Source organism: Osmerus eperlanus, chromosome 18, assembly GCF_963692335.1.
Source record: "Osmerus eperlanus chromosome 18, fOsmEpe2.1, whole genome shotgun sequence".
Taxonomy (NCBI): Eukaryota; Metazoa; Chordata; class Actinopteri; order Osmeriformes; family Osmeridae; genus Osmerus; species Osmerus eperlanus.
Window position 1 is genome coordinate 670,112 of NC_085035.1, and position 14,690 is coordinate 684,801.

The 14,690-nt window shown below is 40.2% G+C and overlaps 1 protein-coding gene across 2 annotated transcripts; it reads left to right on the plus strand.

Annotated features, from left to right (window-relative positions):
• The first annotated feature begins 2,556 nt into the window (after positions 1 to 2,556).
• LOC134038575 (interferon-induced very large GTPase 1-like) lies at positions 2,557 to 13,724 on the plus strand. 2 transcript variants are annotated; one of them, XM_062484034.1, is made up of 4 exons: positions 2,557 to 2,624; positions 5,775 to 5,842; positions 6,849 to 12,605; positions 12,711 to 13,724. In XM_062484034.1, exons 3-4 carry the CDS (start codon positions 7,224 to 7,226, stop codon positions 12,726 to 12,728), a joined length of 5,400 nt encoding a protein of 1,799 aa, XP_062340018.1. In that variant the 5' UTR covers positions 2,557 to 2,624; positions 5,775 to 5,842; positions 6,849 to 7,223; the 3' UTR covers positions 12,729 to 13,724. The 2 variants fall into 2 exon arrangements, with proteins under 2 accessions (XP_062340018.1, XP_062340017.1); XM_062484033.1 differs by having other exon boundaries at positions 6,849 to 13,724.
• Positions 13,725 to 14,690: the final 966 nt, after the last annotated feature.

A 14,690-nucleotide genomic window follows, 5' to 3' on the forward strand; every position in this document is an offset into this window, starting at 1 on the left:
CCATCCCCCTCACTCACCTGTTGAGACTGGCTAGCCATCTCCCTCACCTGTTGAGACTGGCTAGCCATCCCCCTCACCTGTTGAGTCTGGCTAGCCATCCCTCTCACTCACCTGTTGAGACTGGCTAGCCATCCCCATCACTCACCTGTTGAGACTGGCTAGCCATCCCCCTCACTCACCTGTTGAGACTGACTTCCTCTTTGCAAGTGAATATGGAGTCAGTACTTCCTTGAGTAGTCATGTGTACTTCAGGAGAAAGTGCCATGGTTAGGAGTTTCTCTGTACATTCTTTCTGTAAAGTTCTGAAAGTAATTAATAAAACTTCTGGTTAACCAGGTGGTTTACAGGAAATCTCCAACATACAATTAACGTATGATTAACTTATTTTATTTAACCTTTATTTAACCAGGCAAAATCGTTAAGATTATGATTATTTCCAACGATGTTCTGGCAAAAAGACTAACTATGTAACCAAACATTTTTGAAGACAACAATGTTTAGTACCCCTCCTTCCTCACATCCCAAGATGCACCTCTTTCCTCGGCACTGGAACACTATCTGACGAGCCATCCCCTCACCTGTTGAGACTGGCTAGCCATCCCCCTCACTCACCTGTTGAGACTGGCTAGCCATCCCCCTCACTCACCTGTTGAGACTGACTTCCTCTTTGCAAGTGAATATGGAGTTAGTACTTCCTTCAGTAGTCATGTGTACTTCAGGAGAAAGTGCCAAGGTTAGGAGTTTCTCTGTACATTATTTCTGCACGAGACTGGAATAACTGCATACATTCATCTATGATTCCTATCAGAGCCAGGAAGGGAAAGTAATTAATAAAACTTCTGGTTAACCAGGTGGTTTACAGGAAATCTCCAACATACAATTAACGTATGATTAACTTACTTTATTTAACCTTTATTTAACCAGGCAAAATCATTAAGATTATGATTATTTCCAACGATGTTCTGGCAAAAAGACTAACTATGTAACAAAACATGTTTGAAGATGACAATGTGTAGTACCCCTCCTTCCTCACATCCCAAGATGCACCTCTTTCCTCAGCACTGGACCACTAGACTGGCTAGCCATCCCCCTCACCTGTTGAGACTGGCTAGCCATCCCCCTCACTCACCTGTTCAGACTGACTTCCTCCTTGCAAGTGAATATGGAGTCGGTACTTCCTTGAGTAGTCATGTGTATGTTAGGAGAAAGTGCCAAGGTTAGGAGTTTCTCTGTACATTCTTTCTACACAAGACTGGATTAACTGGATACATTCATCTATGATTCTTATCAGAGCCAGGAAGGGAAAGTAATTAATACAACTTCTGGTAAACCAGGTGGTTTACAGGAAATCTCCAACATATAATTAACTTATGATCAACTTATTTTATGTTTTATTTAACCTTTATTTAACCATGCAAAATCATTAAGAACAAATTATTATTTCCAAAGGTCTGGCAAAAACACTAACTATGTAACCAAACATGTTTGAAGACTACAATGTTTAGTACCCCTCCTTCCTCACATCCTAAGATGCACCTCCTTCCTCAGCACTGGAACACAAGCTGACTAGCCATCCCCTCACCTGTTGAGACTGGCTAGTCATCCTCTTCACTCACCTGTTGAGATTGGCTGGTCATCCCCCTCACCTGTTGAGACTGGCTAGCCATCCCCCTCACCTGTTGAGACTGGCTAGCCATCACCCTCACTCACCTGTTCAGACTGGCTTCCTCCCTGCAGGTTAATATGGAGTTGTGAACACTTCCTTGAGTAGTCATGTGTGCGTCAGTAGAAAGTGCCAAATCAGATATGATGTTGGCGCATTGTTGTTTTTTTAGTTCAGTCCTGTATATACTGTATGTCCTTCAGGGGCAATTCTCACCTGTTGTCCTGGATCATGCTCACCATGACTACAGTGGCTGGGCTTCTTGTCAGACCTGTGCTGCCTTCTCTCAAAACAGGGAGAGGAAGAGCCGTCTCTTGAACAGCTTGAAAGCTTTCCAGTCTGGGATGAACTCAGTTTTACAAACGCATTGTGGCTACAATGTTATAAACGTCCACTAAAGGCCTGCACGCTGTCATGTGTTTGTAGCTGTAGCTCACAGTCACCTTGTCAAGATTATCAACCCATCCCTTGGTGGCATTGTAATCCAGAATCATCTCAGATTTCTGGTCTTCCCTGTACTCTTTTGACCCTATGTATACACTGTCGAACATTAGACTATGGATGTAATTCAAACATGGGGGGGGGGGTTGCAAACATGTTAAATTAGTCATTTTTTATTTGCATGTTCATTACACTAATTGAGGTAAACTGAAAAGGTTTAATGCTCCAAAACGTATGAGAAATATTTTTTTCTGTTTTTTTAAACGGGTTAATTTGACCAGCAACATAACAGGAGGGTTAATGAAGATGTCACAGTCAAGATAGTAGCACGAAGAGGGGGGTTAAAACCATGTCAGGAATTCCTACTGGCTGAGTTAAGGGGAGGAGTGTGGGTTGGATTTAGAAGCATATATATCGATGGTGCCATCGTACAGCTGTCAGAGTGTAATCATCCTTAGTCTTGGGAGGAACTCAAATGCGACCAGACCTCCTGTTCGTCTTGAAGTGAACAACCAAGAGGGTAAGTCAGATATTAGTGTTGTAGCACTGTTTGCTGGGATGTCATTTTCTTATTTTTAATGTGTGTGGGTGGGTCAGTGTTTTTAACCTTCCTATTGTATTCAAAAAGGGTTTTAGGAATTTGGTGTTTGAATTCATTGACAAGCTAAAATTATTAGAAGGTAATGATAAACAATCTAATTCCGAAATTAGATGATGAATTGGCCTCATTGTTTGATTTGTAAACAACAGCAAGTATCAGAAGCCCCATGTGAGCAATAGCATTAAAATGGTAGGCTGTATCCTTTGCTCATGTTGTTAACTAGATGCTCCTTCAGAATGAGGTGGGTTTAAGACCTCAAACATCTGTCTTATAGCACATTTTGGAACCACTTCCCTTTGGATGAAAACATTCAACACATCTGCGAGATGAGAAAAAAAGTGATTCCCATAATAATAAAAGTGAAAAAGGGGCGTCGTTAGACCCTTTTTACTGGGGCACGTGCCCCAGTATAACTCTGCTGTGCCCCAGTAAAATCTAAAGTCTAAGTTTTAATAATTTACTTCATTAGTCAGTGCAATAATTTAGATTGATAACCCCGGAAAAAATCAACACAGCATCCCAATCAAAGCTTGTAAGTGTTTAAACGAAAACACGCATTTTTACATTTATTCATTTAGCAGACGCTTTTATCCAAAGCGACTTCCAAGAGAGAGATTTACAAAGTGCATAGGTCACTGATCATAACAACGAGATAGCCACAAAACATTGCGAGTAGCCAAAACATGAAGCACACATTGTGAACAACCAAAATAAGTGCCAAAGGGAAGAACCATAAGAGCATGCAGTTAAACAGGTTACAATTAAACAACATGAACTGCTATAAGTGCAAGTGTACCTGTGGAAAAAGCAAACAACAATAATAAAAAAAACAATATATCACAGCGAGTACGTTACCAGTCAGTTACCACTAACCACAAGAGCAACAACGCATGAATAACCCTAACCCTAACGCATGAATGCAGAATTCCATGTCAGCGGGCTCTTCTGAGCTTGCCAAATAACCACTGCAGCACGGACACAGAAGTGGGGGGTAATTCCAGAAAGCAGGTTATGCAACATAACCGGGTAAGTTAGCCCACCAGCAATGTTGCTACAACTCTGGGTGTCAGTTAATTTACCCGGGTACGTCACATAACCTGCTTTCTGGAATACCCCCCAGGTGTCAGACTCGGCACACAGGTCAGAATTGAGGTAGGTTAACCCTCGTGCTGCCTTCGGGTCACATGACCCAAAGGTTCATAACGAACCATCGTTGTGTTTACCCAATTTTACCCAATACAAAAACAAATTAAAATAATTTTCTTTTAACCTTTGCAATGTGGGGGGTCTGAGACAGCCTAGCTGTTAAAAGAAAATGCTTCACTTTGTCTTTGTATGCGGTAAATCTGTCGCAATACGACGGTGGGTCACAATGACTGATGGGTCAGAATGACCCGAAGATAACACAAGGGTTAAGAAAACCTTAAAAAAGATTAATAAAGCTTAATGCACGGGCTTACCTGGGCTTAAGCCCGGGGCCTCGACCAATCAGGGGCCTCTTAATAATAATGTAGGGTGTGCTTGCTTGCATCGGTTGCAGATGGGTCCAGTTAATATGAAACAAGCTGAACCCCCTTTGAGACAAGCTATTCTAACAACGTTGTCACCGGCAGTATTTTTCAGATGGAATCGTGATTCAAACGGTACCATCTGCTAACTGAAAATATGCCCTCAAACGCGACTTTTTGGTCTCAGTCTAGAGCCCTGCGTGGAGAAGCTGAATTGTGCTACAAGCAAGCTAGCTTAGCTGCTGTTGCTAGCCAACTTCACTGAGGCGATTGTTTGAATGCGCCAGAAATTAACGTTTCTTTTGACATAAAGTTTAGGCTGTGGCATTGAATACAGCGACGCACCACACAATAAAAATAATTTATTGTGACATTACTTACTGTACATGCAAGTCTTGAATTGCTTAAATGTATAATGCTGCTAGTACACCACGGCACGATACGATACTTGCTGTGCAACAGCAATGCACGTTGTATCCATGCGTCGTTGCTAACGTGTGCTGACGTTGTGACGTAGGCTAGCACTGAGTTCCCTTCGTTGACACAAGGCACTTTTTGCCACAAAAACTGAATTTCAGCCTAAACCGTGCAACGGAATGTAAATAACAATACAAGCAACTCGTGCGATTGTGCGATTAGCGTGTGGGGGGCCTCAAAAAATGAAAAAAAAAGTCCATAGCCCAGGGGCCTCAAGTGCTATTAAGACGCCCCTGCCTATCGATCATGTTATTTTGACAAAAACAAACAATATGACATGAAGCTCAAAAAAACAGTATTTGCGCTCAAATGAATGCAGGAAAAAATGTGCGCGCTTGCATTAGCTATTGATGCCAAAGCTGATATCAAACTTGAACTGAACTGTTGTGAACTGTTGTGAACTGTTAAGCAAGGGGACTTTCTATAGCATGGTAGTGCATTGTGCACAGCGAGCTTGAAAGAAAAAAAGGGATATGAATTAGGGGCCTGTGCCCCAGTAGAGTTGTATGTCTAACAATGCCTCTGGTGTAGCCTATTGTCACGTTTCTGTGTTTGTATGTCCAAAAATTGCGGAGGACAGGAGAAAAAAAACTAAACCTAATGTAAATTTACTATAACTAGGGTAATGTAATGCATCGGAACTTCATCCACATCTTCCATAGCAAGTAGCAAATATAATATCATCATACTGTATAGCCTAGCGATCGTATTACAACACAAAGAATGAAAATAAAAATGGGCCAGGTGAACGAGAGGGAAAGATGCATCTAATCACTACAGGCAGGGGACATTTTACACAACAAAACCCTCTGTTTAAAAAAAGGAAAAACACTATACAGATATTAATTCTTTATCAATCAGCGGGTAGGCAAATTTGGTCTATGCGGTTTCCCCCAGAAGCTTGAATCTTAGCAGTACAGTACATAGACATAATAAATGTATTTAATAAATGTATTTATTATGTCTATGGTACAGTACCCCTCGAACCTTTGAACCTGTATGTTATTGACACACTGTAGTTGAGATACTACTGTTGACCGTGCATTTAAAAAAATATTCACAGTGATTTAACTTTCTCAAACAGGAAATACGAGGATCCTGCCCCCTAGTGGTGGATTCCTGCTCTGCACCCTTCCAGCTCAGCTTCAGAAGGTATCACGATGTTACAATAAATAAAGTTCCCAATGTCAACGTTTTGGAAATGACTGCTGTTGAAGATGAGAGGCCAGGAAGATGACCCTTTCATTCCATGTTATTAATTATTTAATGTGTTGTGGACAAACTACTGAGTCTGATATGAGCATTGCTTTCTCCCCGTGTATTTGCCAAGTATTTGTGAAACAAAACAAATTTGTCGTTGATGTTCAATGAAGGCAGACAGTAGATAACAGAATCTATACTTATACACAAGCTTATATCCTTCTGGGCCAGAATTAATATGCAAACAGGTTGGCTTTCAGGCCAAGGCTTGGCAAATTATTAATTACATCTCTATGTAAATGTTAGTAATAGAAAACAATTACTAATTTGACTTGAGTATCAATCATTTGAAAATAACGTGCCAGTTACATTATCTGGTCTGTATAGATTTATTCAAAACAAGGAACAAAACCAAGATATATTTTCAGATAAGACATAGCTGAATATCAAATGAATGTTTAAGCTTAGAATATAATCATTTTACAACTAAATTGGATGCAATCCAATCAGTGCATTATCAAATAAAGTGCAAATAGTATCTAACTATTTCAATATAAAATAGCCTCTAAAAGTTGCCCTAAATAGATAAAAAAAGAAAAAAATACCAGTGATGGTTTTAGTAGATCTCAGTTCTGCATTCTGTCCAGCTGCATCAAGAGACGTTGTGTTGCCTTTCTCTGCCCCCGTTGGTAATGAACTGAGAGGTCCCAGATCCATTTGCAAAATAATCTTCCAAAACTCCCAGAAGTCACACCTCCTATTTCTGCAGCTTGCCCATTGGACATTTTCTTACATTTACCATCTTTTCATTGGCTGGTGAAAAATTCCCTTTACAAATCTATAGACAATATTGATATAAAGCAGAGATCCCTCAAATCAGGATGACTGTTTTCCATACGTTACTATGTCCTTTAGGTAAGAAGTAAAATCAGTAATCATGTATTTATTATTTTCTCAGGCAAGAACACAAAGACAAGACAAGGCTACATTGTCAGATCCAGAATCTCCTGTTCCAGAACCTCCAGATCTTGCAGTAAAACTCAGGGATCTTGGACTGGATGAAACTTACTGGTTAAAGGTGTTTATCTATTAATTAAATATTGTTAATTTGACACCAAGTTCAAGTTTGACACCATTGCAATATTTAAATAATACAGAGCAAAAAAAGATTTAAAAACATATTCGCTTCACATGGGGGAAAAAAACCCTTGAGGCAACTCAGTGAAAACTGACAACGAGCAAATTGAATCTTCTAAAAACAGACAAGAGGAAGTGAGACAAGGTTTAAATAATCTTTAAAAGTTGTCCACAGAAGGCAGAAACTGGAGCAGATATGTATGTTGTTTCTGTTTCTGGATTTCCTGAACTTGCCACAAACCTGCAACTAGCCAAGAAGAAACTGGAAGATGCTCCAGGTGCAGGTAATCCTGAAGTTCAAAATGCCAAGGAAGAAACCACCAGAACTATCACCCTGTCCTTGAATGCATTGTTAAAGACATTTAGGAAGAGTAGTCAAGCAGAAGCAGAGTTGTTGATTCTTACTATAATCATGCTGTTGGGATATTGCAAGAATTGTAAAAGATTCAATACCCTTCTGAGTTTGGATGAAATCATCTTCCTTCAAGATAAGCTTCAACTTGCGTACAATCGATTCTCAGATCTGAAAGCATCGAGTTTGGAAAAGGCACAGGCCTTCCTGTTTGTTACGGCTTTAACTGCATCTACTGATGAAGATCTGGCTGTTACATTCCAGGAGAAAAGTGAAAAACTACAGATGATTAAGACAAAGTTGAAAGATAAAATGTCACCCTCTATTGAATCAGCAATTGAAGACACAGACCCCGACTTGAAAGAGCTTGAGAAAAAACTGAATGCCATTATAGATGGAACAGAACTCATTGACAGTGGTGTCAAGCCAGAGGAAGTTATAAAAGATTTACTCCTGAAACCAGATGGATCTTCCTGGGAAGTTCGTGAAGATGAGAAGACGGAACCAAGAAAGAAAACAACCAGATGTATGAATTTACTCCAGAAACTGGGTCTAAGTGACATGCTCCCCAAACGCATGCAACAAAGTGATGTTCTAGTGATAGATGCTTTATCTCAGGAAGTTAAACCACCTCAAACAGAAAATGAGCTGAGCTCTCAGTATCTGTACAAACTGATGATGTTGGATTATAGGGCTAGATTTCTGTCCTGCAAACCTGAACCGACTACCATAGCTTCAGAGAACGTTGTTTTTGTTCATGACGATGATGCTTTTTTTAACTTTGGCAAGGAAACCATCCAAGAAGTACACAGTGAAGAGCAACACATTTACCCGATGGATATTCACATGGCAGTTTTCCACTGTGCTGATGATTTTTTGAGGCAGTACATATTTTCAAAACTCTCCAGTTGCCAGTTTGGCCTGCCCCTGCTGGTACCTAATCCCTTTACACAGGAAACTGAATTCCCTCTCTGGGCCCTTCGGAACATCAAGAAGTCATGGCAAAGTAAATCTAAAACAGACAGCCCTGGTAAATACCAGAGCAGACACATGTTTAATACACCAGTGCCAGTTGTATCCTTCATCAGATTGGGAGAGTCGTCCATTTCCAAGTCCCAGATCTTGAACAGTGTCATTAGCAAACAAAAGCACAATGTGTTTTTCCATCGTCATTGCAAAGGCAGCACCCGAGACTGTCTCCTCATGGACGGAGTTGTGGAGATCGCCTGGTACTGTCCAGCGGGGAAGGAAGATGATGTTTTCGACGATTGTGTGGCTTTTCTGAACCTTCATGGTGATGCCAGAGACCATCCACAGCAACTTGAATTCATGCAGTCAGTGAGCACTGTGAATGTTGTTCTACTTTCAGAACATCCCTTAGATGAAAAAAACAAAGACATTTCCAAGAATCTTTTCAAGTCTCCTGTCCCTCTGATTGTCCTTTTCTCCGGACAGGAAAAATGTCCGACTTTAGAAAACCCAACAAAGGTGAGATTAGCTGCCAAAAACAGGAACGAGGCTGAGCTGAACAAAGAAATAATATCACACATCCAACACTGTGTCAACACGTACGAAAAGAAGACAAGCATTGAACTATTTTGTGACGAAGCAAGAAAACATGAGTTTAAAGTTGACGAAGACAAGGAATCCTGCAGAGATGGTCGTGAACAAGCCGAGGATTTGATGTCCCTGTTGAGGGAGGAAAGATCATCAAGTCTCAAGGAGAAACTTTTACCTCTCCAAGGAAAGCTGTGGCATGATTGGTGCCAGAAAGATAAGGATCAGTATCGTCTGCAATGCAAAAGACAGAATGGTTTGGAAAGTCAGTTGGACGCCATCAAGCATGAGAAGGCCTCTATTCGAAAGGCACAGCTTGAGGCAGCTTCACCAACCAATGATTTCATGAAGTCATTTATAAACTGTTTAACATCCCCACATCATTCACAAGAGACACAATTATACATGCTGCAGTGGCTGAGAATGTTCCTGGATGAATTCAACTTGGATGCACTTTCAGGACTTGAGGAAGAGTACCGCTCAACATGGGAAACATTTAAATGTGGCCCCAAGTCTGGAGGAAGATCGACCAACAAGGATGAAGGAGGATCAACTGACACAGATCCGCTGCTAACGAAATTGAACACGATATCTGACAAAATGACTGCTACCACCATTGAACTTCAGCACATCATGAGAGAAACAAGCCAGATGTATGAAGTTTTCAAGCCTACAATTAAACCTCAGATGGAGACATATGAACTTATAGAGGCTCTTCCTGCAATAGGAGCTGAGATGCTGATGTCTGGGTTGCCACTAGAGCTGATGGATGGAGATGCGGCCCACGTGCCTCTGTTGTGGATTCAGGCTGTCCTGGACCGTCTTACTGAAACACTTGGAGACAAGAAGGTGTTTGTGCTGTCGGTTCTTGGACTGCAGAGCTCTGGGAAGTCCACACTACTGAATGCCATGTTTGGTCTTCAGTTCACCGTGAGCGCAGGCAGGTGCACAAGAGGAGCCTTCATGCAGCTAATCAAGGTGGACCCGGCCTTAGTGGACCAGCTGAAGTACGAGTATGTTCTGGTGTTGGACACAGAGGGCCTGAGATCACCTGAGCTCAGTACTAATACATCCCTCAGTCATGACAATGAACTGGCAACTTTTATCATCGGAATAGGTGACATCACCATCATAAACATCATGGGCGAAAACCCATCTGAAATGCACGACATCCTGCAGATTTGTGTCCAGGCATTCTTGAGGATGAAACAAGTTAAAATCACACCAAGCTGCATCTTTGTGCACCAGAATGTTGCAGAGGCCTCAGCCGGCGAGAAAAACATGGAGGGAAGAATAAATCTCCTGGGGAAATTAGATGCTATGGCTGTAACTGCAGCAAAAGAGGAGCAACTTGACTCTGTCACTGGCTTTAGTGATATAATCCAGTTTGATGTAAAGACTCAAGTATTCTACTTCCAGGGGCTTCTAGAGGGAGACCCCCCGATGGCCCCTCCCAACCCCTCCTACAGCCAGAACGTTCAGCAGCTGAAGAACAAGGTGCTCTCCATCGCACAGTGGAGGTCAGGCAGTCGATTTTCCACATTATCTGAAGTAAAAGGTCGGATTGGGGACCTATGGGATGGTCTTTTGAAGGAAAACTTTGTGTTCAGCTTCAGAAATACACTTGAAATTATGGTTTACAGTGATTTGGGAAAAAAGGTTTCTGAATGGTCCTGGAAACTGAGAAAACATGCCCTGGAAAAAGAGAACGAGTTGCACAACCAACTTCAAAGCAACATCATCGAGGACGTGAATCACAAAGATCTGTGTGTTGATGTTGATCAAGTTTACAATCCCTTGAAAGAGGAAATAGACACATACTTTAAGGAAAACAAAAACTCAGAAATCCTTATACAATGGAAAGTAACCATTGACAAGCGGTTGAAAAATCTGAACGGGGAGCTCATTCAAGACATCCTAAAGAAATGCAAAGATGTCATCACAATCAGGAAAAGCAGATCAGAACTTGACCAAAGAAATTCTGATTATGAGGCAGAATTGCTCAAAATGAGCAAAAACTTGGCATCCAAACTAAAAGACCAGAGGCTTACCGACCAGGACGTGGAGGAGCAGTTTAACTCAATCTGGACGGACTGGATCATCAGAGTGGCAAATGAAAAACCTCCAGAGAAACGTGTTAATGTTACAGCTGCAGTGGAAGAAGTCTTACAAACTCATTTTTCTAATCAGAATGACATCATTGGCAATATTAGAAGTGAAAGGGGCCCATTTATGTTGCATGTTAAACGACACGTAAATCTATTGTGGTGGATGTTACGGAATAAAAGGCATCCGTTACACAGAAATATAGTTTACTGTATGAGTAAGTGTACACAACAAGTGACAAACAGTGTCAACAGATATATCACTGGGAAAGAAGCTGAAGGTAGAGATTTCAATGACAGCTTTATTCATGAAATATTAAGCATCATAAAAAGTGAGATTAACAGTTTCACAGAGTCCAATCAGTTTAAATCCACAAAAGAATACCTAACTGACCTGTCTGTTCATCTGTGCATCAAAGCAGTTCCAACATTTGATAGGATGCATTCATCGTTCAGGAAAACAGTAGATCCTCTAACATACTTGAAAAGCAAACAAGATCAGTACCTTCAGATGTTCAAGAACTTTTGCAAAGGAGCAAACTCCATCACCATTTTTGCTGATTTCCTCTGTAAACAGCTGGAACCAGCAACCAAACAGCAAATGAATCAGAAAACCAGTTTTCAGATTTGTGATTCATTAAGATACAACCATCCAGCCTTTAATGGAAACAGATCAAACCTTGAGAATCACATGCTGAAACATCTTGCAAAAAAGAAAAGCTTTGAAGACTTTGTGGAATACATTGACCAACCAAAGACCTATTTTGAAAAATTCATCCAAGAACACGTGGAGACATTTTGTACAAATGACAAAATGACAAACCTGCTTGTTGAAAACCTACATTTCCTGGAAAGTGTGGTTTTAACAGTGAATACAGATGTAACAGCAGAAGTGGTTACACAACGTGGTGATGCCAAAACATGGCTTGACAGTTTCTGTAAGAAACTTGGAACACACATGGTGATAAAAAGAGAAGATCTGAAAAGCATTGAAAATGAAGATATTCAGAACCTGACAGAACTCAAAAAGATGATGGCAAAATGTCTTAATGAGATGGTGGAGAAGATGAAAGAACAAGAAGAGCAGAATTCAGGAAAAGAGTCTTTTACAACTTTGAAAAGCCAAGCCACCAAGCACATGTTAGATCATCATAAAGGATGTTGGGCCCAGTGCCCATTCTGCAGAGCCACCTGCACAAACACCATCCCTGACCATGATAGTGATCACAGTGTTGTGTTTCATCGCCCTGAAGCTCTATCTGGCAAGTCTTGGAAAGATACTGATTATTTTACTACTGCTCATTTTTCTATTGAGTTCTGCACCACATCTGTAAGCAGTAATGCTTCATTCAGATGTCAGACTGGTATTTGGCCCTACAAGAAATACAGAAAAGCTGGTAAACCTTATAATCAATGGAGCATCACTGCAGATGGTAGCAATCAGAGTTACTGGAAATGGTTCCTTTGTACATTTCAGTCTCAGTGGGAGAAAAGTAACAGATTAAGATTTGCTGGTTTAGGTGAAATCCCTCAGAGCTGGAGACAGATCACCAGAGAATCAGTACTGGAAGAACTCAAGTAACTGTCCCAGCAAATATAGGACAAACCATGACCATGAAATTCATCAAACTATTATAACTACTTTTAATTAATCACTTGTAAGAGTTACTTGAAAGAACTCAAGTAACTGTCCCAGCAAATATAGGACAAACTATATTTAATTACTCACTTGTAATTAATCCCTTTATTGTTATGATTATCAAACTGTGCACAGAAGGCCATGAAGGGAGAACATTTGTGTCTGTCCACCAGAGAATCATTTTCATATCACAGTTTGAAGCATGAAATGGGTCAATAGATGGACGTTGTTGTAATGAAATTCAGTTTATATTGTGAGATTACTTTGAACCACCAGTGGTCAGGAATACATGACTGGACATCTCTGATAACTAGGAAGACGTGAAGAGATGTAAAGGCCCTGTTGTTGAGCTGAGATGTGGTGACTTTGCACTGTGCCTGGTAAATACAGATCAGTCCTTGACTCTGATCACCTAAATAATGTTATAAATCTGCACTTCTGATCCTTGATCTTCTGCTGTACTTTCTATATTAACTGTTTGTATTCTAGCTTTGGATAAGTGTCTGCTAAATGAATACCATGATGTAAATGTTTGGATTTGGAACAAAAAGTAAACCTGTAACTAAACGTAGAGATGTGTGTTTGCTGTGAACAATGTACCTTGAAGTCTCAGAGAAGGGGGTCCGACCACAGAAAGATGATATTATATTACATAATTTATATCTATGAGGATAAACGTAAAGAGACATAGATGATGTCTGCCATTTTGTATGAATATTATATGTTGGTCACACATGTAGGAATGTGCTAGAAAAGTTTATGCTACTGCAATATTATCTTATATCCAAACATTATTAGTCTATAGAGATCAGAGTAACACAAAGACAGTTGTAATCCATTAAAATTCCTCTGTGTTAATTGAAACTGAATATCCAGCTCTCTGAAGAGAGAACCTTGTATAGTTTATCTTCCTACAGCCTTATTGGTAATACTTATGACTTGTTGACACAATGATTGTCCTTCTTGGATAAATAACTAAATCCTTATTATGATTTTATGTATGAATTCTGTGAGAAACTGATGCAACACATGGAATTAAACACATCACACAAATCATCAAAAAGGATACTTGTTTTTCTGTTGTTTTTTTTTTTTGGTGAATAACATTTTCTTCACCAGGATTTTATTCCGCTCCATTGCAAGGGCACATCATCATGTTTTCTCACTTGGAAGGGCATCTAATTCAGGATTATTTATATATCAGAAAGTAACCTCAGGTTTATCCTATGGTAAGGGCAGCTATATTTCACCACATCACATTTTATCCACTGACCGGGCACTTCTCCACTAGAATCAGAATTTGTTTTTATTGCCATGTAAGTTTTCACAAACACGGAATTTACTGTGGCAGAAAGGTGCATACAATAAACATATACGGATCTTAATAAATAAATAAAGGTTGCATGTATAAATAAAATGTAAAAAGTCTAATGCTAAACAATAACTAAAGATCTAAACAGTACTGTAAGCTATCAAATATATATAATATAAAAAGTTACTAAAGATATAAAATAAAATAGCAAAATAGGGCAGCATAGTGCAAAATGTGCAAAGTAGGTGGTGGATGGACTCATAAATAGATGAAAGTGTTATGTCAGTGCGAGTCCTTGGCCTTGTTGAAGAGGCCAGCAGCGGATGGGAAGAAAGTTTTTGTGGCGTGAGGTTTTGGTCCTGATGGACCGCAGCCTTCTGCCAGAGGGGAGTAGCTGGAACAGGGAGTGTCCAGGGTGGGAGGAGTCGGCCACAATCTTTCTCGCTCGCCTCAGTGTCCTCGAGGTGTGCAGGTCCTCGAGGGTAGGCAGATTGCAGCCAATTACCTTGTCAGCAGCGCAGATGATATGCTGCAGTCTGCTCTTGTCCTTTAACACATTGCAATTTGCACTGCTTTACACATTTGTATCTTTTGTACTTTTTGTATTTTTATATTGTAAATGATGTCTCCTTTACATTTTATTATATATTTTATTTTAATTCTAAATCCCCTTAGGATTGCTTGACTATGTACCTTTA

Coding starts and splice junctions, on each gene's coding strand:
- LOC134038575 (XM_062484033.1), top strand. CDS start 7,224: ATGTATGTTGTTTCTGTTTCTGGATTTCCTGAACTTGCCACAAACCTG.